The sequence below is a fragment of the Apostichopus japonicus genome, chromosome 12, assembly GCF_037975245.1.
Source record: "Apostichopus japonicus isolate 1M-3 chromosome 12, ASM3797524v1, whole genome shotgun sequence".
Lineage (NCBI taxonomy): Eukaryota > Metazoa > Echinodermata > Holothuroidea > Aspidochirotida > Stichopodidae > Apostichopus > Apostichopus japonicus.
This window is the reverse complement of record NC_092572.1, coordinates 5,801,751-5,823,749: the sequence shown is the minus strand read 5'-3', so window position 1 is coordinate 5,823,749 and position 21,999 is coordinate 5,801,751. Positions and strand designations below refer to the sequence as shown.

Here is a 21,999-nt window from a genome sequence, read left to right as displayed (position 1 = left end):
GCATTTGTAGAAAATTGGGCGTATTTTCAAACTAAACAGTTATTTAGCTCAACAGTTCTCTAACCAGACCAGCCTAATGTGCCTAGAACTCACAATGAACAAAGCGTTATGTCACTCTCACTTTCCAGTTTTCACCTACGGTGAAATGGCCAAAGTGGTTTAAAAGTATATTGATTTGGTTTACATTTACTCGAAACAAATAATCTTTCATATCAATCGTTAAACCTGATAACAGGAGGTTTCGTTAGATGCAAGAAGCGAAGTGAAAAAAATAATAATAACGTCGTCCCTCTAAGCTTATCGCGAGTATACTGTATGATGTTAACTGCTAAAACTGGATAGTATATCGAACAGCATTAGTACAAACTCGCGTGAGAGACTTGCGATACCCCTTCACGGTAGATTAGCGCACCTTCCCCGGCTATGAATAGCGCTGAATCGAACTTCTCCCGTTGTAGTTGTGGTGAATCAAAAGCGCGTAAAAATACAATCCTTGATGTGGAACTTAATAATCGGTTCCAAATAATCGGTAGCGCAATGGATTTTGCCGATGCCGGTTACCGATTGTCTGATAATCGGCCCGATGCAGATTATCTAAACTATTATCGGTCGAACACTCTTCTTGATCAGAAAATGCTGTCAATGTTTAATTAGCAAAAGTTGGTCAGATTCCCTCGGAGTAGCTATTTTGATAAGTACGGTGCTTTCCTTCTCGTCCTTTTCGAAGTTCTAGTCTTAGCAATCTGTTTGTAGTGTTCATGGCACACTTCTACCTCTCTGATCTGTGTAGCTTTAACCTCAAACATAGCTTGCTCAGATTTTTCCACCGAGGAAAACCTAATTAGCTTGGTCTTTTACAAAGCCAGTATACTTCAGGCATACTGTGGTCACCACATGACATTAAATTAGGGTACGAGTTGCATTATAAGAGGCATTCTTTTGTTGGTGGGGGGGGGGGGGTGGGGGTGTGGGCAGCTGTATTTATGGGTGTGAAGGTTTTTTTGCCACGGATTTTATTCAGTAAACTCTTGGCTCTATTGTTGAACCACTAGCGTGCATAGGGAGTAAAATGTTGGGGTTGTTGTGTGAGTGGGGGTGGGGGGCAGACTTGTGACTATCTTGACGGATATGGCTTTAATCCATTTGGCTAGTTGGAAGATCCATGTCTAGCATATTCAATGACATTGGTCAGCAATTCATCAATCATACATCCTTTCCCTCCCCCATCACAGCCTATGTTCCCTAAGCCTTTTTCAATGTTACCAGGAACACAATACATATGATCACAGTACTTCACAATCCAAGCCAGAAAGCATAAATACTAAGAAAGGAAACATTCAAGCACAAAGATATTTTTAATTTAATTTTAATAAAAAACTTATGGCACGTGAACAACAAAAATAAATGAAAATCAGCAGCTTTGAAATTAATGTAGATTAAAACTGATCACTGGGTGCAGAGTATACTATGCAATTGACACTATCTCCATAGTATGAACCATTCCAAAGGCCATCAATTACTCATACACACTCTTGAAAATACAAGTTAAATGCATATTTTGTGTTGTTTACAGGAGTACACTATACTAGTCAACTTGTGAACATTTGGAATGAGAACATAATACAAAAGTACACCACAAGAGAAGTGTGGATCCCTTTCTGTTAACATTGCTGGTTATTCAATGAAGGAAACATAATGCCTTGAAATCTTGAATAAAACATACATAGTAAACTAGATTTTAGCAGTAGTGTTGACAAGAGTCATAGTATAGCAAAGTATTCATATCTTATGTGAATTCTTTGTGAGTGCTCCGTGAGAAGTTTCAATGACCAATAAAATTACATAGTATTTTTGAAAAACAAAACACAATACAATAAGCTTGAAAATCTGCTGAATTGAAAAAAAAAATTTCTGTGATTACGTAATCGATTGTCAATTGTGGTATAATTCTTGAGTTACTTGGAACTACACCTGCTTGCTTGTATCTTGTTGAGAGCTTTGTGTACAGGTTCTCACAAGCAATGTATCCTTGTCTGCATGTGTGTTGGTTTATACCAATGATTGACTTTAAGCAGATCAGTGAGTGATCTTTAGTAAGTATTAGCATGCTTTATCAGGATGAGATAAAAAAAGAATAGAATAGACAGGTGACCAGAAGTGCTTTTAATATACAGCAAAAGAAAGGTACAACTACCTCAACATCTCTCAAATATTTTAAACAGTGAACTAACATTTAATAATCACATGAACAGATCTATAGAAGGAAAACTTGACCTATCTTGATGAAAAAAAGGAAACTTAGCCATGTCATAAACACGAGGCAACAGATACTGGGGTGTCAATACTGATTAAGCTGCAGTGAAAATGCACCATTACATACAGCTTTTAAACATGTTGACCTCTGCATTCACTTCAAAGAGGTTCCCTTTGCGAAACAAGGTACTGTTTATTTACATTTTCCCTGTATGCAAACTAGCAATTTATGCATCAAACTATTTGAGCAAAGAAGTACATTCGCATAAGAACATATTAATGAAAATGTAATTGGTGTTCAACCTAGTATTTTAAGTTTGTCTATGTTATCAAACATACAGCCAACCATAACCTCCTTCTCATAACTTGGCTGTCAACTGAGAACCCTTTTTAAACAGGCAAATTTTGTTTTTAGTATTAACTTCTATCATTGTGCATTCAAAGTGCTCATTTAGGCAGAAAACACCAAAAAATGCTAATTTGGCAAATCACTGTCACAGGTGTTGCTATAACTTGTTCTCTTCCCGCTAATGCAGGTAAAGATTGTTGCAGATTGAATCACATGAGTTCATGATATTAAGTATCAGCAACACATTGGTAATGCTCACTGCACATAACTCTGAGAGTTTATTAAGTGATGTAACCTCTTGTACATTACTTTAATTTAAAATGGCACATATAAGATGTTTAACCACTCATTTAAAAAAATATGTATTCACTTACAAAAAATTGAATCCTTTGTTTTCATTTTGAAACCTCTGCTTGAAGTTTGTTGTCTACCGTGTGTCCTTATGTACTACACAGGTGAACAGAAATAAAACACAATTCTAAACAAGATTTGGTAAACATAAAACTGGAACAAACTCTTAATTTGCAGCCTCTTCTCACTTCTGTCTTTGTTTTAATACACTTGAACAGCTGAACATTGATACCACTCAATATAAACTTGAACAGGTTAATATTCATATCACTCATAAAAAGTTAAAAACATACATACAGAGGTATGCTTGATCTCTATGGAAAGTGCCTTACCATCAAAGAATATTCCTTCAATGGATCAGATTACCTTTATTATGCTATATAACAATCAATAATCTTATATAGTACATGATTTGACTTAAAAAAAAAAACAAATAATCAAGGACTTTATCCCTTTAATCTTTGAAGCTCCTTCAGTTTGTTATTCTTGTTTACAACTTTCTAAGTATCTTTTCTTTTACCATTACGTTGTGTTTCAATAATGCAAATAGCATACCCATCAATTGTAAACACTTAAAGTTTAAATTAGAACACTTTCAGTAGCCTAGCTACCCAAGTTATGAGAAAATAGAGAAAATGAGATCAAGTTGGAACACATAAGCTCTTCATTAGCAGGTTTCTCTTCCTTCTCTCTACTTTTTTATAACACTAGAACTAAACATATGTGCCCACACTGCAGTGGCAGGGACCTTGCTAGAGAGGGGGTGTGGGAGTGTCTCAACCCCCCCCCCCAATCTTGGTAAAACTGACATTGGGAAATTTGAGTGCGACAATCAGAATTTCTGACTGTCGCACTCCAATTTACCTAGGCCTATTCATATATTCTTGTGATTGTGAATGACCTAAATATTTCGGTTAAAATTGACCTTTAATCAGTCCACATTTTCCTTGCCACTTTGAGAAATTGTATCTCGCGATCCTTATACTCCACCGTACAAAACTTTGTATGATTCTGAATGCTCTAAAAACAAATGCCTAATAGAACAACTGTACAAGGTTCGCCAGCTTCAATTCGGTTTATATATGTACTAATTTTGCTATTGGGTGGGTTGACCCTTCAAGTAAGTTCAGGATATATAGTCTCTATGGAATACAATGAAATGCTCAAATGATAATCTACAGAAGCTTTAAAGTGCCATCAACATAAGAAAACCTTTGCCCCATAAGTTGGCATATTTAGTAAACTGTTTAGATAACAAGATAAAATCAGGAAAATGTTGGATTGCTCAGTTGCTTTAACTGAGCAATTGAAAAATTTTCTGCAAAATGTTTAATTGACAACTTATCATATCTCGTCAATTGGACATTTTTCTGCAACTTGTTTCATTGACAACTTATCATATCTTGTCAATTGGACATTTGCCGCAAAATGTTCAATTGCTCACTTCATTCCATCAGAGCAATTGAAAAATGTTCTTCAAAATGTTTAATTGACAACTTATTGTATCTGGTCAACTCAACATCTTTCTGCAAAATGTTTAATTGTTCACTTCATTCCAAATACTCAGTTGGAATAAAGTGAACAATTGAAAAATTGTTCATGTGAGTAGCCCCCCCCCCTAATCATCAGGCCTTAGCTACGTCCCTGGTCAGTGTTTATTATATCCATTACAGTCAACACAGTAAAATTAGAACACACTTATTCTATAACATCTTCATCTCTACTGATCTCACCCTTTCCCTAAATCTATGTTTATTAGTCTCGTTGAAAATTGTTGTTCTGACGGTCTACCAATCAAACATATGGTCTATTGCTCCTTCCTCCAGAGAATCTTCAATCACATTGCGACCTAGTTGGAAAAACAAATAACTCTACGAATTAGAAATGATTTTGTTTTGCTTATAAAATTTTATGAGGGCCAGGATCATGAAGGTAACTCCAGTGGTATTTTTTGATAGGAACACAACCAGAATGAAAACACAGTTCCTTGCTGATGTTCACTGATTAGTTTCATAGGGATTTTTTCAAAAAGCTCTATGGAAACAAGAGCAAAATTTGTGTTTGCAAATAATGCTAAAACTTGTCCCTCATGCTTGATATCAGTTGTACAGCACATATCAGCAGGTTTCCAAATATCTGCCAATGTCAACATAACAAAGTTTGAAGAACCTCCAACATTTGGTAGCTGTACTTTTGCAATTGGAATATGTTTGAAGAAATTACACCTTACAGTTGCCTGATTTCCCAATTTAAAGATATTAACATTAAGTGCTTTGATCTCATTAATATTCATGAGATAAAGCAAACCATGTATTATATAATTTAATCAGGCCTTAACTTAGGCATGCATACTTACTTGGGAGCTTCTTTTCTGCAAGTCCTTTGGTGTAACATTCAAAATTTTCCACCACACACTTTGAAGCACTTTCACTCCATTTAATGTATTTCCTACCTGAAACAAATGAGGAAAATAAAAAGTGAAATCCATGTTAATTGAGCTTGAACATGACTTCAAAAATTAGAAAGAACTATATATGAAATCATGTTTGATGATACAGTTATACACCATGGAAGGTACCTGACGCCTGACATACAACACTAGGTAAAGCAACCAGAGGAAGTGTTGTCTTGCGAATGCTCATTAATATTCAGCAGATTTGAAACTATTGCAGTCATAATGTCTGAACATATGTGTACAATAAACATCTAATACCCAATTTGTCTGGTGTTAGAAATGATTGCTGCAGCAACTAGCTGTAGAGGCAATTGGGAAACTTGGGAATCCTCCCCATGTACCTTATTCTGGTCAGGGTATGTGAAGTTGTATAAATTGTTAATAGGATTAAACCTTTTCTTCATTATATAAAGGTGCACCAATAACAACCTTCCTTTCATCACATACGAATTGCTAAAAACAAGGTACTGGAAGAGTGTCTCCAGTCCTTAAATAAAATTTTACTCTGTCATTTCAAATCCAGAAAAAGAGCCAACTAAATTTAGTCTGCTTTCTTACTAAGGTGCATGATGATGCTCAAGTAATATTTATACAAGCAAGGCCTAAAGTCATCTGTGTAGACAAAGCATAAAAACATCTTCTTTATTATGGGAGCACTTCTGCAAACATTTCCTTGGTTGAGTTGATTCCCACAAAGAATTGTACACTTTTCTTGATTTTACTTTTTTTTTCAAATAAACTCCAGCTGTTTGCATGCCAAAGGAGCTCATCTAATGGTGTTTCTTTCAAAATAGCTGTCCTTCCTTGCTTTGACTCATTTGCCAGATTTCCACATGATTTGATTATTGCATTTACCCAAAATAAAAACTAAAAAACTAAAGCATAACCAATATTATTGTTTTAAACAGATTTCCATAGCACAATAAGAGCAATTGCCACCTTTAACTGCAACTGATTAATTCTTGCCCAAAAGTAAACTAATGGAGCATATATAACCAAGTGTGTCCTGTCTACTGAAATCAGTTCACCCTAGCTGCTTCCTGCCGATCCTTGTGAGTATGCAAGGAGGATCTGATCCCACGCACAAGGGCGATCAAGTTGTATTGTGAAGAAAAGTAAATATTAATTCTTATTTGATCAGCATTTTGTCACCATTCCAATACTGCAGTGATTGGTATATTCCTTTTGCCTGAATGCAGGCCAAATTGACATGCTTAGTGAAGAAAACGACATAACAGCCGATGAAAAAACTTAAATCAAATTTGATAGTTACAAGGCAATTGTGACGGGGTCCGGTACCGTAATAAAGTAATAACAGTAACAAGTATTAAGTAATAATTGGTGACCAGGTTTATTCCTCCTCTCTCTTTCCGTTTTTCCTCTTAACTCCCTTCTCCACTCCCAACTCAATCTCACGCCAAAATCCAACAAAGTAAAGAATGTCCCTCTATAGTAAGGGTCGTACACCGAATTAGACTAACAACAAGGGGACACTCTCCAGGCATGAACAAACACAAAAGGCACCCGAGGTGCAGGAATTCGGCCATGCAAATACACGTTGTCTCCCACGGACATGCGCAGTCGGCCGGAGAGCGCCCCCTGTAACACGGGTGGAAGAACCACAAAACAACAAGCAATCAACAGACTGTGACAATACCCGCCCCCCTAAAGTGCGAATGCCACTGAGCAAAATACCAAAAATACAGTTCACAATAAATCCAACAGTGTACCAATCCAAACCCACCACCAACATTAAAAAACAAACAAAAATATAACATTAAATTTAATTGTTTACACATACACATACAAAAATATATTAAATGTAAGCTAACACTTAACATCGTCTTTTCTTATAAATAGTTAAGACAAACAGTATGCAAGGAGGATCTGATCCCACGCACAAGGGCGATCAAGTTGTATTGTGAAGAAAAGTAAATATTAATTCTTATTTGATCAGCATTTTGTCACCATTCCAATACTGCAGTGATTGGTATATTCCTTTTGCCTGAATGCAGGCCAAATTGACATGCTTAGTGAAGAAAACGACATAACAGCCGATGAAAAAACTTAAATCAAATTTGATAGTTACAAGGCAATCATGTAAACATGATGCAAACAAAAACCTCTCCCTAGTGAAAGTGTGAAAAATTGAGCCGCCCATTATCCTAGTTCCTTTATTTTCATAAACTTGTTACTCCTTAAAGATTTTGTAACATTTTGTAAACACACTTTTTGACATTCCGTCATAAAGATCTACGCACACTGTCATTCTTACATACAGGTGACTTGTTGGTCATGGATCGGGAATCTCCTCTTGCTCTTTTTCTTCTCTGTTGTACATCAGCCCTCCGCACTGCTGGACACAGCAAGAAATTAAATGAAGACCGTTAAAACAATTGAGTTTGATGAGGATACACAAATCAATACAAATAAGATAATGACAGCATGTTGTTAGTTTAAGGGTGTCAAGACTCGCTCAAAAAGAAAGTCTAATGCCGGTAATCTGACCTAGTTTCGAATGAGGTGTTTTAGACATCACCATCGATCCCAGAAAATACACACACACAGCTTGCTACCATCGGTATTTAGACACTAGTGTACAGTCAGTTCATGCTGCGGTCAATACCCACAGCACAGTGTAAAAACCAATACAGCGATGGACATCTCAGGTCCAGCTAAAGATAACAAGGTATCGCATTTCATTACTGTACTGTCTGCATTTTGTAGTCACACGAACAAAAGGTCACTTACAAGCAACAGAAAGTTAACTTTTTCAGATGGCCGCACGCGGTTTGGGGCGAGTGTTCAATGCCTTTAAAATTTCTATGCTTCAAGACTAATTGATAATTCCAGTAGCTGCATAGTCATCTTGAAGCAAATGTCACAGATTTTTCATCTCTCCTAAAACATGCAACTACTTTATCATATTCAACCAAATGATAACAGACACCAGGTAATAACTAGAACTGATGGCACCAAATTATATCCATCCCTTGACTCAACTAGTAATTACATGTAAAATTACAGTACATTACTGTAGCTTATTGAATTTAGTTGCCCAATTGCTCTCATAATGATAATTCATATCAATTGAATGATCCATCCAACCAAATTTACAAAACACAAGCATTATGGGGTCACAAAGTCTGAAGGCTTTCTTCCTTCTGTTACTGTGTAAAGGTTGTTAACCATTGCATGTGTCAGGGAGATTAAGACTGACAATATAATTCATTTGGAATGCAATTACATTTGCCTGAGAAAGAAAAGGAACTGGAATTAGGGAAAACATAGTTCTGACTTGTATGCCACATGCATATGAGAGTCCTTCTGTACAAGAAATAAATATTTGGGGTATATTTATTAGTTATTAAGTTATACTCTATATTCTTCAATTTGATTGCTGATTTATAGTTTTGGTAAGACTGCATGACAAAAGTCAAACAGCCAGTTGTTACTGTTAACTAATACCTCTTTTGATATCGAGTAGGTTAATGATGTAGCATAGGTATTTTATTATAGGGTCTGGTAAGTTTACTACAGTTCTGTAGTTCTTTGTTTCGAGGTAGGAAATGTATTTCATAAAGGATATAATGCAGATGTTTGAGTCTTGAGGGTAATGAACAGCTAAATCAGATACAAAATACGAAAGTTTTAATACAATGTCAAGCTGATAACTGTTTCTCACATGGAACATTACTTATGTAGCGTTCAAAATCTACAGCATAGCTAGAGGAATATAAGCCTTACCAGTTATTACATTAATACATCTAGTTCTACCATGTTCTACTTCAGTATATTATAGGTCAGTGCAGGTAATTGTCTCAGTTAAGATTAATAACTTTTTCTGTGTCCCTCTAATATCTATTTTTTTTCGACAAAATCAGTTATGTTATGTTTAAACTGACTTGATAACAAACTTCAATAACATCACTTTATTTATTAGGCAATGATCTAGTCTGCAAAATGTAAAGGAGCTGATTGACTTCCCTCATTTAAGTCTCACTTTATTTTCAATTTGCTGAAGATTAATCCGATAACATTTTATATTTTTCAACATCATTCTTGCCATTTATCCCTCTTCCCATAATTCTTGGTGCCCCTACATATCCAGTATAATAAACTGTCATACTTACATACAGGTGACTTGTTGGTCATGGATGGGGATTCTCCTCTTGCTCTTTTTTTTCTCTGTTGAACATCAGCCTCCTGTTCTGCTGGACACAGCAAGAAATTAACTAACAGCATTAATACATGAGTCACCATATTATAACTACTGACTGGCTGGGAGAAACTTCTATGAAATTTGAAGTATACAAAGAAACTGAGGCTTAGATAGGATATTCGAACCATCACCCCTCACCCCTCCCAAAGGACTACCAGTCCTCCACTCTATGGTGGTCAATGGTGCATCCAAACACTAATAATATTTTAGGTGGTTACAACTTGGCTGGGGTTGTTTTCCATGAGGAATACGATTCAGTGAAGGTTGTCTACCATTGCATGCATGTGCCCAGAGGAAAACATGGAGGAATAATCGCAAAATCCACATGAAAAGTTGTGTGATTGCACTTCCTTAGCTATTACCTAGCTATTAAGGCCACCAAATAGTATATCCACAAAACAAACACTTACGGATGAGCCTCTAAAATTTCTTACATGAAGTTTTTCAATTGCGCCATTACTGGGTCCTTTTGTTTCCATCATTCAATTGACAAAGCTTTTATCCAAAACACGATGAAATGGTTTCCTTTCTCTTACAAGTATAATTTTTTATCTTACCCATTGCCTCTTCTCGGTCTTCATTCGCAACCTGCCCTGTAAAATTTTAGAAAGAAGTATGTTCCATGATCTGTTTAATAAATTTATCACCACCTTAATACCAAACTCTCACAAGGAGCTAAAATATTTGTCACTTTTTGTGTTGTAACTTTATTATCTCATCCTTGTATACATTTAGAGACAGGGGGATGTTTTATTCCATTGGGTCACCTGTTTTTGAACAAACCAATGGTCTGTAAACAGACAAGTAGCCTAATTTCCATCCCTTGTGGTATAGAACTGTAAGCTGGTGGGCTAGTGGGCACTTAATGGGGTACCTTATGATAACCTTATGCCATTGGCTGGCAAGTACCAACTGGGGTGGGGGAATAAAAAAATGTTTGATGTCTGTGTATGTGTGGGGGTCAATTTTGACTTCACAATATAGCATATATATGAAGTAGCCTATATAAGACAGAAATTTTTTAAAAGTTAGCTAAAGGGTCAAAGGTCAGGAGGCCACAGGTCAAATAAGCAAAATGTTGCTGAAAATTGCACCACAAACACCTCATCAAAGAAACAGCTCTGACTCCTAATTTCTGGTCAACCGTCCCCCTCCCGCATGTTAATAAGCACTTGTGTCCTAACTATCCTTGGTTTATAGTAACAGGCTTAGGCCCATCATTGACTTGGAACCTTGATTGAGGTGCCTCCATATTTATCAGAGTACCACCCCAGGAACAGTAGGCCAGCTTAGCTAACCCTGTTAAAGAAAGCAGAAATATGTACTCGGGTCTGTTCACGTTAAAGCGCCCAAATTAGCATAAATGGCATTTGGAGCATTGTGACAAAATAATTAGAGATTCTAGAGATACAAATATTATCCCCATGGAGAGAGTCCACCTAGCTGTACCTACCATAGCATAGACAATTTCCTGAGATATGCATATGGTATGCTATACTCCCAGAAGTGCCGAAATGTGGACGGAAAGTGTTGCCGTTTTCAAACTGCACAATTTGTACTTTGATCTATTCTCAACTCCAAAAGAGGATTACTCCAAATTTTATCATGATTGAACTTTGTGGCTATAGGTTCCCTCTCATAAATATTTCAGAAAATTTCATCGATGAATTTGCGAATTATTGCGAAACTGGACCAGTGTTTCGGACATCACTTTTTCCGTCCACATTTATACACCAATTTATGAGTGGCATAGTTTGGGGTTAAATAACAAATGTTGAAAGTGGTGTGCCTTTTCAATACTGTCATAGTTGTATCAAATAAAATATATATCAGATGCATGTCCATGCAGCCACATTTTACTACACAATGAAGTTAAACAACATGCAAAATGTTTCCGTCCACATTTTGGTGATGTCCGAAACGTCATGAAGCAACTAATATATGAAGTATGTTAAAACCCACAAGACTGTTTTGTTACTCTAATTAAAGCATAAGTACTCCCCCAACTACAGTATGTACATGACACATTTCCACTCATCCGTTTTGATTTTATAACCATTTCAATTTTTCCGTCCATGTGTGTGATGTCCGAAACACCAGTGATGTCCGAAACAAGTTTTAATTAATATTGCTTTATGTTGCTTGAAAAAAAGACACAATAGATGAGCACTTCATATATTATGACAAGTTCTATTGTTACAAACATACATACTGCACTACTCAAAACTTTATCCATCTTTACCAAATATTATAGCAAAATAACCTTAAAAGTATGTTTCGGACATCACCATGTGTTTCGGACATCACTTTTGTGAATCCAACATATTGTATAACAGCACTACAGTACTGATTTCGCTTAACTCCCGTTGAAAAAAATTCAACGATCGATAACAAACGCTGAAAATCGATAAAAACCGTTGAAAATCGGTTAAAAACGAATAATTTCGTTGACAAGATTTAGACTACTGCGGGCACGGTTGTCAACGAAGTTTCAACGAAATTTCCACGAAAGTTATCGCGATCAAAAACCGCAAAGGCAATTCTAGACATATCAAGGTTGTGACTTGCGTTGAATCCTTAGTTTACCAACGGCCATTTTCAGACTCTACCAGAAGTTGTAGAGGAATATTACAAATGTTACAAAAGTTTGATTGTAGATAGAGTAAGTTCTGTACTAGGTGTTTGAAAAATGATTTGGCTAGGATAATAAAAACTAGTCTTGATCGATCGTAATAAGCACATTCTACGACTCTTAAGTTATAGGCTAGTATTAAACTAAGATAAGTTTAGGTTAGCTCACCAAGGAACGCAGCGTCAGAAAAACAAGAAATAAAAAAAAAATATCCACAATGAAACAGTCGTAGCTGGATATCAAAGAGATCTTTATTTCCAATAAATTCCTGTGTTACTTGACGTACTACAGTACCGTTTACTACAGAACCGCACTCACTTTCAAACTTTTCTGAGAGCGCATTCCGTCCCAAAAATCTCCCCCAGCTTCAATGCACGCAAAATAAAAAAACATCCTGTTATTTTCCCCCTAACCCGTTACTGTAAGTTGCCCGCGAACGTAAGTTTTTCATTTTCATTCATTTTCTTTTATGTTTGCCGCAATCCCGCCCGCAATGCATGCACAGCATAATACCATGTGTGAAAAAATGGATGTACACGTGCAGACCTGAGAGAGCAAACTGGCCTTGTGTTGTTAATGTTATGACGGTACTTTCTAGAACGACCATTTGCGTCTTTTGGGGTCAACATATTTTCACACGGGATTTCAACATGCCATTGATCGATGTACACGGGTGATATATGTCGCAAATATAAACTGAGAAAAGGAATTGACGACACTATCTTGAGCTTATGACTATTGGCCTACTACTTTAGTTATATTGAACACATTATTCATGCCTAAAACATCGTTTTTCTGTTTTTTATAGATAGTTTGCAGTACATTACTCAGTTCTTCACATATTTTTTAATAATTTTCAGGTTTAAAATGTGAACAAAATGGAAAAAATAAAAAGAGAAAACGCCTTTTTGAAAAATGGAAGCGTCCTCACAGAATGGGCGGGGCATCTTTATTTTGCTTCAAGTAATATGTTTTGGCTCGGAAACAAAGTTTCATACTTCAACTCTCATAAAAAAACAAATTTACATCTCTTAAAAATAACTATTTTTCGTAATCTGCAAGTAAACCAAGTTTATATGTCCATTCATTGTTATTTAAATGGTTAAACAGAACTTCAACTTATTTGAAAGGGTGCCTCGTGGTACATAGCTTGTACTGCAGCCTCTAAAATCCTGGCCAAGTTAAGACTTATGTCACTGTGTTTGGGGTTCACAGTCAGAAAACATCCCCCGTCAGTTTAACTACACGTTGCTTTGAGTGTTACTACTCATTTAAGCATGAGAATGCTTTTGTAAATATTCCCTCTTTCAAACGACTGAACCAAAGTCTAACTGATATTAATAAACGAAGTTACGCGTTTTCCGACGTTTCGCGTAACCACATATTGACCTTCTATTTCGTTTAAAAAAGAATTTCAACGCATCGTTGAAAATTCCGCGAAGGAAATGACTGATATAACCAATCGATAAAATTCGATAAAAATCGATAAAAATCGGGGAATTTCAATGAAAAACGAAGAATTTCGGTTATTTTTCTTTCAACAAATTTTAACGGGAGTTAAGCGAAATCAGTACTGTAGTTTCAACTGAATGATTCAATTGGTTGATTTCAGTGTGCTAGAATACACTAAGATCCTACAACAGAATGCTTCTTAACTTTTGGTGTCATTTGACCAACATGTATTCATCTTTTGATGACTTGTGACAAGTCTAAAATGATATTCTACATATTTGGGTATGAATGTTACTGGGAACATCAAATTACTTGGATTTTTCTAGAACTGACATCATTAACACTACAATTTTCCATCATTTAATACTGAAGAAGTAAAAAAAACGTTTAGTGAATTTTTTTCTGACATAACATGTATCAGGATACCATCACAGTATACAGTACATTAGAAAGTAATGTTGTAATTGTCTGCTATAGCTTGAATCAAGCTATTTGTCACAACCATAGAAATCCTTTTATAGGCTAGAAGAACTACATCAAAGGGCACGTGGGTACCATGCATGGACTGTCATGTGATGTGTTTCAGCTTCCATGGCGGTACCAATTTGATATTTCCCAATATCATATTGATAATTGTAAAGTTAATTACACACAATTGGAATAGGCCTAGACGAGTTTTGTAGCACAGTAGCTCATGTTTCTATCACATCGGTCTACAGCATAGTATGTCAACCTCACTTTGAAAAACTGAACACCGTTCCGAGTGTCGTCTGTCGCTTATGATATGGACTCAGTGTGCATCTATAACACCCTATGTCAGAGCAGTTTAACTGTTGATGGGAACTTGATGGTTGTCAAGAAAAGCTACCAGTATTTTGGGAAGATGTTAGCTAAGTAGTAGGACTGTGGAACGTGTCTGGTGATCTAACCTATAAATGTTGGTCAACGACTATAACTATAATGTTAAGGTACACACATTGCTACAGTAGGTAACTGTGTGTTGTCTGCTGCTCTAAGCCCAAATATACATTTACTGTACTAGTTAGTAAATAACAATGGGCAATGTGGAGATTAATGCAGTATATCAGAGTATTAGTACCACCCTGGAACACATTACAGCACATGACCCTCTTTGACTGGTACACGGATTTACTGTGTGATGAAACCTCCAGGTTTACTCGATGGTGTCAACAGTATTAATATACACAGAGTGGTGCATCATGCATGCATGACCATGTTTTCATTCCGAGTTGCTTCACTGAGACTTCAGATCTTTAGTGATATGTATACAGATATTTATCATGATGAAACTTAGGGATAAAGCTGAACAATTTGCTGAGCTGCTGTATACCATAACATCTAAGCCTTATACTTAAATGTAAGTTTAAAGCATATATGCTTAAATAATAAAAATCTTACAAAGTAAATCATTTAATTCATATGTGACAAGGAGTATTTGTACAAACCATGAATACTTGTTTTTCACATCATAATAGCCAAGGCATAATGATGAATCTCAATAAAGAAGGATATTTAAACTACAGTACTTATAGTACTACTAGTATAGGCTACTACTGTTGCTTAATAGCTGGGCCAGTGGAAGCAATCTTCAACATTGGCAGATCCAGCTCAAAGGTGCATGGGGAGGGGGTGGGAGCGGGTGGGTACCATTTGAAGGGGTGCAAAATAGTTGTTATTGCTGACATTACAAAATAGGACCAAGCATTCTAGTGGAGTTTAGGTTATGATACCTCCCTTCTGAAAATTGTTTAAATAGTACACTCAATGATAATAGCTACAACAGGTGGGCGCCAAATTAGCTATGTAGGGATCATGGATGTCTCCTGTGTACATCTGTATATTTATTAAATGGTAAATATTTGCTGTTTGTTTCAATTATTGCAGACTTCATCTAGGTAATGATGGAAATGTGGAAACCGTAAAAGATAAAAAGAATTCTATAACCCTTTTGGGGAAAAATTTCTTTGCAGTCAATGATAATACCATTTTCTGCAAAATAATATAAGTTGATGTCTGGGAAGTGTTGGTGAACGCTTGCCAATGCAAATGGTATGCTGGACAGGTAACGAATGTGGTGAAGCAGAGATTAACTTTATGCAAATGGTGATCAATGAATGGTCACTATGTGGAGTGTTATGGAGTGTTTGCGCAGTGGTTAACGCCGGTGCCTTTCAACAAGGGCGGCGGAAGCACTTTTAATCTGGGGGGGGCACCGACATCAAAGGGCACTTTGCAGAAATTCGATTGGACTGATGCAGCCTTATATTTAGTACCCTTTATAACTCTTATTGTATTATCTTATTTGCGTATACACATCACTCCATCAAGCCCCCCCCCTCCCCCCTCAAGGAAAATATGCATATATACTAGCACTGCAATATCCAATGTGCAAATTTTGAAACGGATTATGTTAATATCTTAACAAATTTTTCCCATTCGAAATAGCTTTGAGTTTGACCCACAGAAATTCATTAAAAGTTAGGTGCGTAGCCAGGATTTGCAAAGTTGTATGCACGACTATCTGAGCGGAGCCCCACCATTGGTTGGCGCGGAGCGTACAAGAAAATTTTTGGTTTTACAAACCCCTCAGATGCCCGGAAACGGCCCTTCCCGAGTGTTCATTCTGGTTCCCTGGCCTCTTGCTAACTTGAGACACCTCAATTTTTATGTAGAAAAAGGGCACATTTTTAACCTGAGGAAAAGTGGGGGGGCACGTGCCCCCTGTGCCCCCCCGGTTCCGCCGCCCTTGCCTTTCAATCATAAGGTCCCGAGTTTGTGTCACTCCAAGATTAATGAATGTCGTCCAGTTACAGAGTTGTTGACAATTGACAATTCATAATCATGGTCGTTAAAAATGAATCTAAGAGACTGACTTCGGTCAGCTTGCGGCTTTGATAAGCCAATGATGGCTTCTTCGCGAGTTCCTGCTTGCAGGAAGATCTAAACTAAATGTGTGTATTCTGGATATGTATGAATTGAGTATGTAGTAAACAGTGATAATTCATTAACATTAAATGGGGTTATCATTTACACCAAGCCTTCAGATTTTCACTTATCACCTATCTTTTCACCTGTCGGCTCTGTCCAGATGTTCAATTTGAAATATGTGCCTCAGGGCATTTGTTTTCCCAAGAATTTATAGTGCCATTATTTTTCAGTACACCTTGTTGATTTCCCAGTCTATGGTGTTTTAATAAACTGCATTCCCTCAAAAATTCATAATATCTAGTGTAAACCTGCTAGTACTGTACTGTCTGACTGTTGTGTCTATATTGAAGCAGACTTTTGTTGCTTGAACAGGTTTGAATAGCAAAAATATTACTTCATATTGTTGTTACCTGCTGAAATATGTATTATTGTTATGCAGCTTTGTGAACATTTTTCCAAGGTGATGTCCGAAACATTCAGTGATGTCCGAAACGCTCATAAAGTAACTTGTAATAAACACTGTTCAAAACTGTCATTATACCTTGTAGGTAGCTTGTCAACAACAAAGACCCCTTTGTTACAAATTTAACTTTTGATATGATATGCGTTGTGTAGAAAACATTACAGTGATGTCCTAATACAGTTGTGGTGATGTCCGAAACATAGTCCAAGACAGTCTTATGCAAATCTATAAAACAAGTGTTGCATTTTTCATTATTTCAAATGAATTTGATGCTGTTTTTTTATCATCACATATCGTGATGTACTGATATATATTGCTAAGTATTAACAAGCATGGCCTTCGTTTAATAATTGTCTTGTTGATCACTTGGATCACTTGTATCCCTTTTCTTTGTTTTGAACTTGGAACCTAGGAAGGGTCCATAGATCTCTTTTGGTACAGGTAACAACTTACTAAAATGCTTTTCTATTCATTATTGCCATGAAATGAACATCATTTGGTTTATTACTAAATATTAGGTTTAATATATTAGGTAAACCATTGGTGGGTGATGTCCAGTGGCGTAGGAAGGTACTTTTGAGTGGGGGGGCTGAAGACTGATGGCCGGCCTGGGGAGGGGTCTAAGGGGAGGGGGTGTCCCCCATTTTTTGCATTTCCAGGTAGCCTCAGATGCAATTTGCTGCAATATAGCACACTTCAACACCCACTCCATTTTGTAAACTTAATTTTGTATTTTCACCAGGCCTTAGATGCAATTTGGTGCTCCAAATGAGATTTTTTTTTCTCATTTGGAAATGAAAAAGGGGTTTTCTGACCTGCGAAGCGGGGGGGCGGAATGATACTTCCGCCCCTCCACATTTTTCACTGGGGGGGCTGGCGCCCCCCCAGCCCCCCCGGTTCCTACGCCCTTGGTGATGTCCGAAACAAGATCATTTTGGAGGGGTGATGTCCGAAACAAGAGTCAAGAAAAAAAAAATTCTGAGAGGACATGACCCAGAATTTTCAGCTTTTGGTTAATATATGTGCTTATGTTGTGGTTTAATTTTATGGTATAATTGTTACTATTAATTTCAATTTTGTTCTTTAAAGAAAAACTTTTTTAACTTTATTTCAGGAAAAATTGAATATTTTCTAACGATACTCGAATATTTTTTAAAAAACATCATCGATATCATTGAAAACTTGTCTTACAATAGCAAATTTTGTGTTAATAAAGAAAATAAAAACAGAATTCCCAAATGTAGCAGCAATGGAATGACACACCACCATTAAAAAAAGAACAAATTTTGGAAAATTTATAGATTGTCACACTTTCAACCATCTTTAATATAATTTCCAGAATAGTTTAAGCTCTGGTCAATTCTGATTCATAAATTGCAGATATTAGTTATGTTATTTACTTAGAATAGAAGTTCTTTACTGTAATTTGAAAATTTGGTACCTCAGGCAACCAAATTGGGCGCTTTAACGTGAACAGACCCACTCCTTAACCTTGAACCTTTACAGGTACATACCATTAAAAAGAATTTGTTTGATTTACAATGAAAGATGAATAAGCCTTGACTGTTTGTATAATCTATTAAAAGAAAAAAATGCAATTTAAAACTGGACAAACTGATGCCAAATTTGTCAATCATGAATATCTGTATCGGCCTAGCACATGGGCAATTTTGTGATGGAAAAAAATCTTGGGGTCAAAGTTCGCCCAATTCTACACATTATTTATGTAGTGAACAATTATTTGGAGGAAATACTATTTGGTCTAACATGAAAAATGCTTGCAGATGATTGTTGTGGATTATCTTTCATTAGGATCATTGATCTAATCCTTAAAATCCTCAATAACAAGCCCACTATGATACTGGATTATTCTAATAATGTGCCCCTCCTAACTTTGTGCGTACATTTGCCCACCTCTACGTGCACAGCATGGAAGTGAAATGTCAAGGCCAGGGTCGGAAATAAGCAGGGCGAAGGGCGATTCGCCCTTAAGAAAATCGCCCTCGTTATATCAGGTGTCTGTGTAAAATTAATTGTGACATGCTTTTGTTTTAGCTAGGCATTGCAGTAGCATCGCGAATCGCGCAAACAGTTCTCACAATCCCGCATAAAATTTGAAGCAGTGCCGGAGGGTCACGCACAATCTCCGCATAGTTACTGCGGTTACGGCCTCCACTAAGCAATTTCAGTGCCAATAACCTATAATCCCCACAAATATCAGACCACATGGTAGCCTAACTTCACAGGTGAAGTAGGTCAACATGGTAATCTTACCTATCCATCTGTTTACTCGCTCAAGTTGTGTTGAAAATAAAAATTAAATATATCCATTAAACTTGCAATCTTTAACCAAATATTAGCCTAACAACCACACTAAGTCAATGGGAAATGTAGCCTAACCATCAGTTTGCAAAAACAAAACAAAAACTGCATAGCATTGTTTACAACTTTAAATTTGCTGGAAATTGGCAGTTGTTTGGAAGGTATGTGATTTTATCCACACAAAAAAACATACATGCCTTAGGAAAAGTCACCAGCGGAAGTAAACCTGTGTTTTCTAATTCAGTTGATGGGTTATTGGTTTTCGTCATGTATTCGGTGGATTGACATTATTTGCTAAATGCTCGCAAATTTTTGCTATCAAACTTTTAATAAACTTGCTATACAGTAAATTGCAGCACCAGTAATAGGGTAATTGTGCTGACTTTATCCTGTTGAATGCTTACAACCATTTCTGTAAACAGCATATATTGAACTTTGGAAAAGAGCCCCCCTAAACCTTAAAAAAACCCTCCTAAATACATTAAGGGGGCGTTTCAACTTTTCTATATCCAAACTAGTCCCCTAAAGCCAAATATTAATTCCTACCCTGGTTAAGGCTAGCTGTTATAAATTAATTTTTTGGGCAGAATTGAAAATTGGCTTTGTATTTTAAGTTAATTGTGGGCAAAAAAATCACAATAGCTCTAGACAATAAGGCATTTTACTAATGTAGGCTAAGCATTGTCCAGCCTTGCCTGTCTTCAGCAATAGGCTACTGTTGGCTAAGGCTTAACTTAGGCCTAGGGTATATTTACTGTATCATTTGTATCAAAAAACGGTGCTATGTAAGCATCATTCATCACTATTTATGTTTTTGTAGAGTTTTTGGGACAGAGGTCATGTTATTAAAATGAAGTTTAGCCTATCTAGAGCAAAACTAACATTACTGTAACTTAGGCTAGATCTTGTTAATGTTAGGCTTACACTGAGTGAGACAAGTGAGAGCTGAGCTATAATTTGCACAAATTGTGATTGGTAATCAGCCAGCTGCACAGGGAACTGAGGCCTACTTTACACTATTACTAATCCTGGGCTAGCCAATAGAGCATTAAAAAGGTAAAGGAATTAATATCTAGCAATTGCAAGAAAGTATTACGGTATTACCTAGGCTTCCAAAGTCAATCTCGACGGCTCTCATTTTGATAGTGCAACATGGATACCGCGCCGATTCGCGAACATAAGTTAGGTTTACCGTTCTTGCTTGCATACAGTGTGAACACTTGCGGCCATACGGACAACACGTTTACCACACTGTACATACGTACATATGAGCTCTACATTACACTTAGCGACATTGCGCGGTGATGACGTCACAATGTTTGTATACCAAATGAAAATGCGTCATTATGAACATGGATATCAGTATATGTATAACCGAAAGGGATAGGGATCGAAATTGTGACTTCCAAGGTCACAGTTCCATTGGTCAGTTTTACCAGCATTAAAAGAGCATCGATAGTAAAACATATACCGATAGGACGATAAAATAAACGAGATATATCTTGATGGGTCCCTAATAGCTAAATTTTGCACAGGTCACATATACTACTACAAAAATTGCCAAGCTATAAATATCCATTCAGATGTATAATCGTCCAATCAAAATAAAGGGGTGTAGAGGGCAGCATCCACGATCAATGGGTACTAATTACCTGTAAACCGAAGCCCTCATAACAGAATGAACATACCCTTAAACATTAGGGGAACACGAATATGTTCCCCTAACGTTACTGTCCCTCTAAGGTAGCATTTTTCAATATGCAATGGGCACCTAATGTGCACTTTATATAAATATATATATATATATATATATATATATATATATACATATATATATATATATATATATATATATATATATATATATATATATATATATTTATATATATATATATATATATATATATATATATATATATATTTATATATATATATATATATATATTTTGTTTTATATTTTTTTATATATTTTTTTTATTATATATTATATATTTATTTTATATATATATTTTTATATTTATATATATTCATTTGCCTTTGTCGTTTACCTCCATTGCATTAACTTAGAGTCTTTTCAAAGTATCTCTTTCGAGATCCGGCTTTAGGAATCACAAATGATTTTTCGAGTTGGATAGCATCATGTTTGATCTCTAGAGTAAGGCAAAACGTGTCACCAAAAAACAGAACTTGTATTGTTCGACACAGGTGACAAACGCGTACAGTGGAATTACAACCTTCCATACCGGTTTCGAACCTCTGGACATACAATCAGCGTCCATAGCCTAGTGGTTAGGGTGTCCGCGTACAGAGCGGAAGGCCCGTGGTTCGATTCCCGGTGGAGGCTGAAAGTTTTTAAAGACGACACAGTCCGTTCTTTACTTTAACAATATATGTATATATATATATACATATATATATATTGTTAAAGTAACGAACGGACTTTGTCGTCTTTATTATATTATTTCCACGATATTAACTTTAATTTAACTCCGGCCAGCGTCTACAGTAGTACTTTTTCACAATTTTAATTTTTCCAGGTTAATTAGATAAA

General features: G+C 36.3%; 2 protein-coding genes across 11 annotated transcripts in view; both read right to left on the bottom strand.

Annotated features, from left to right (window-relative positions):
• Positions 1-21,999, bottom strand: part of LOC139977545 (uncharacterized) — a 270,650-nt gene that overhangs the window by 155,975 nt on the left and 92,676 nt on the right. The window lies entirely within an intron of this gene.
• On the bottom strand, positions 1,975-21,247 carry LOC139977626 (uncharacterized). Of its 4 annotated transcripts, none has more exons than XM_071987078.1 (6): positions 20,553-21,247; positions 10,188-10,223; positions 9,542-9,622; positions 7,684-7,764; positions 5,310-5,405; positions 1,975-4,802 (listed from the first exon to the last, which is right to left on the bottom strand). In XM_071987078.1, exons 1-6 carry the CDS (start codon positions 20,653-20,655, stop codon positions 4,741-4,743), a joined length of 459 nt encoding a protein of 152 aa, XP_071843179.1. In that variant the 5' UTR covers positions 20,656-21,247; the 3' UTR covers positions 1,975-4,740. The 4 variants fall into 4 exon arrangements, with proteins under 4 accessions (XP_071843179.1, XP_071843182.1, XP_071843181.1 ...); XM_071987081.1 differs by having other exon boundaries at positions 7,684-7,761; XM_071987080.1 differs by having other exon boundaries at positions 9,542-9,619.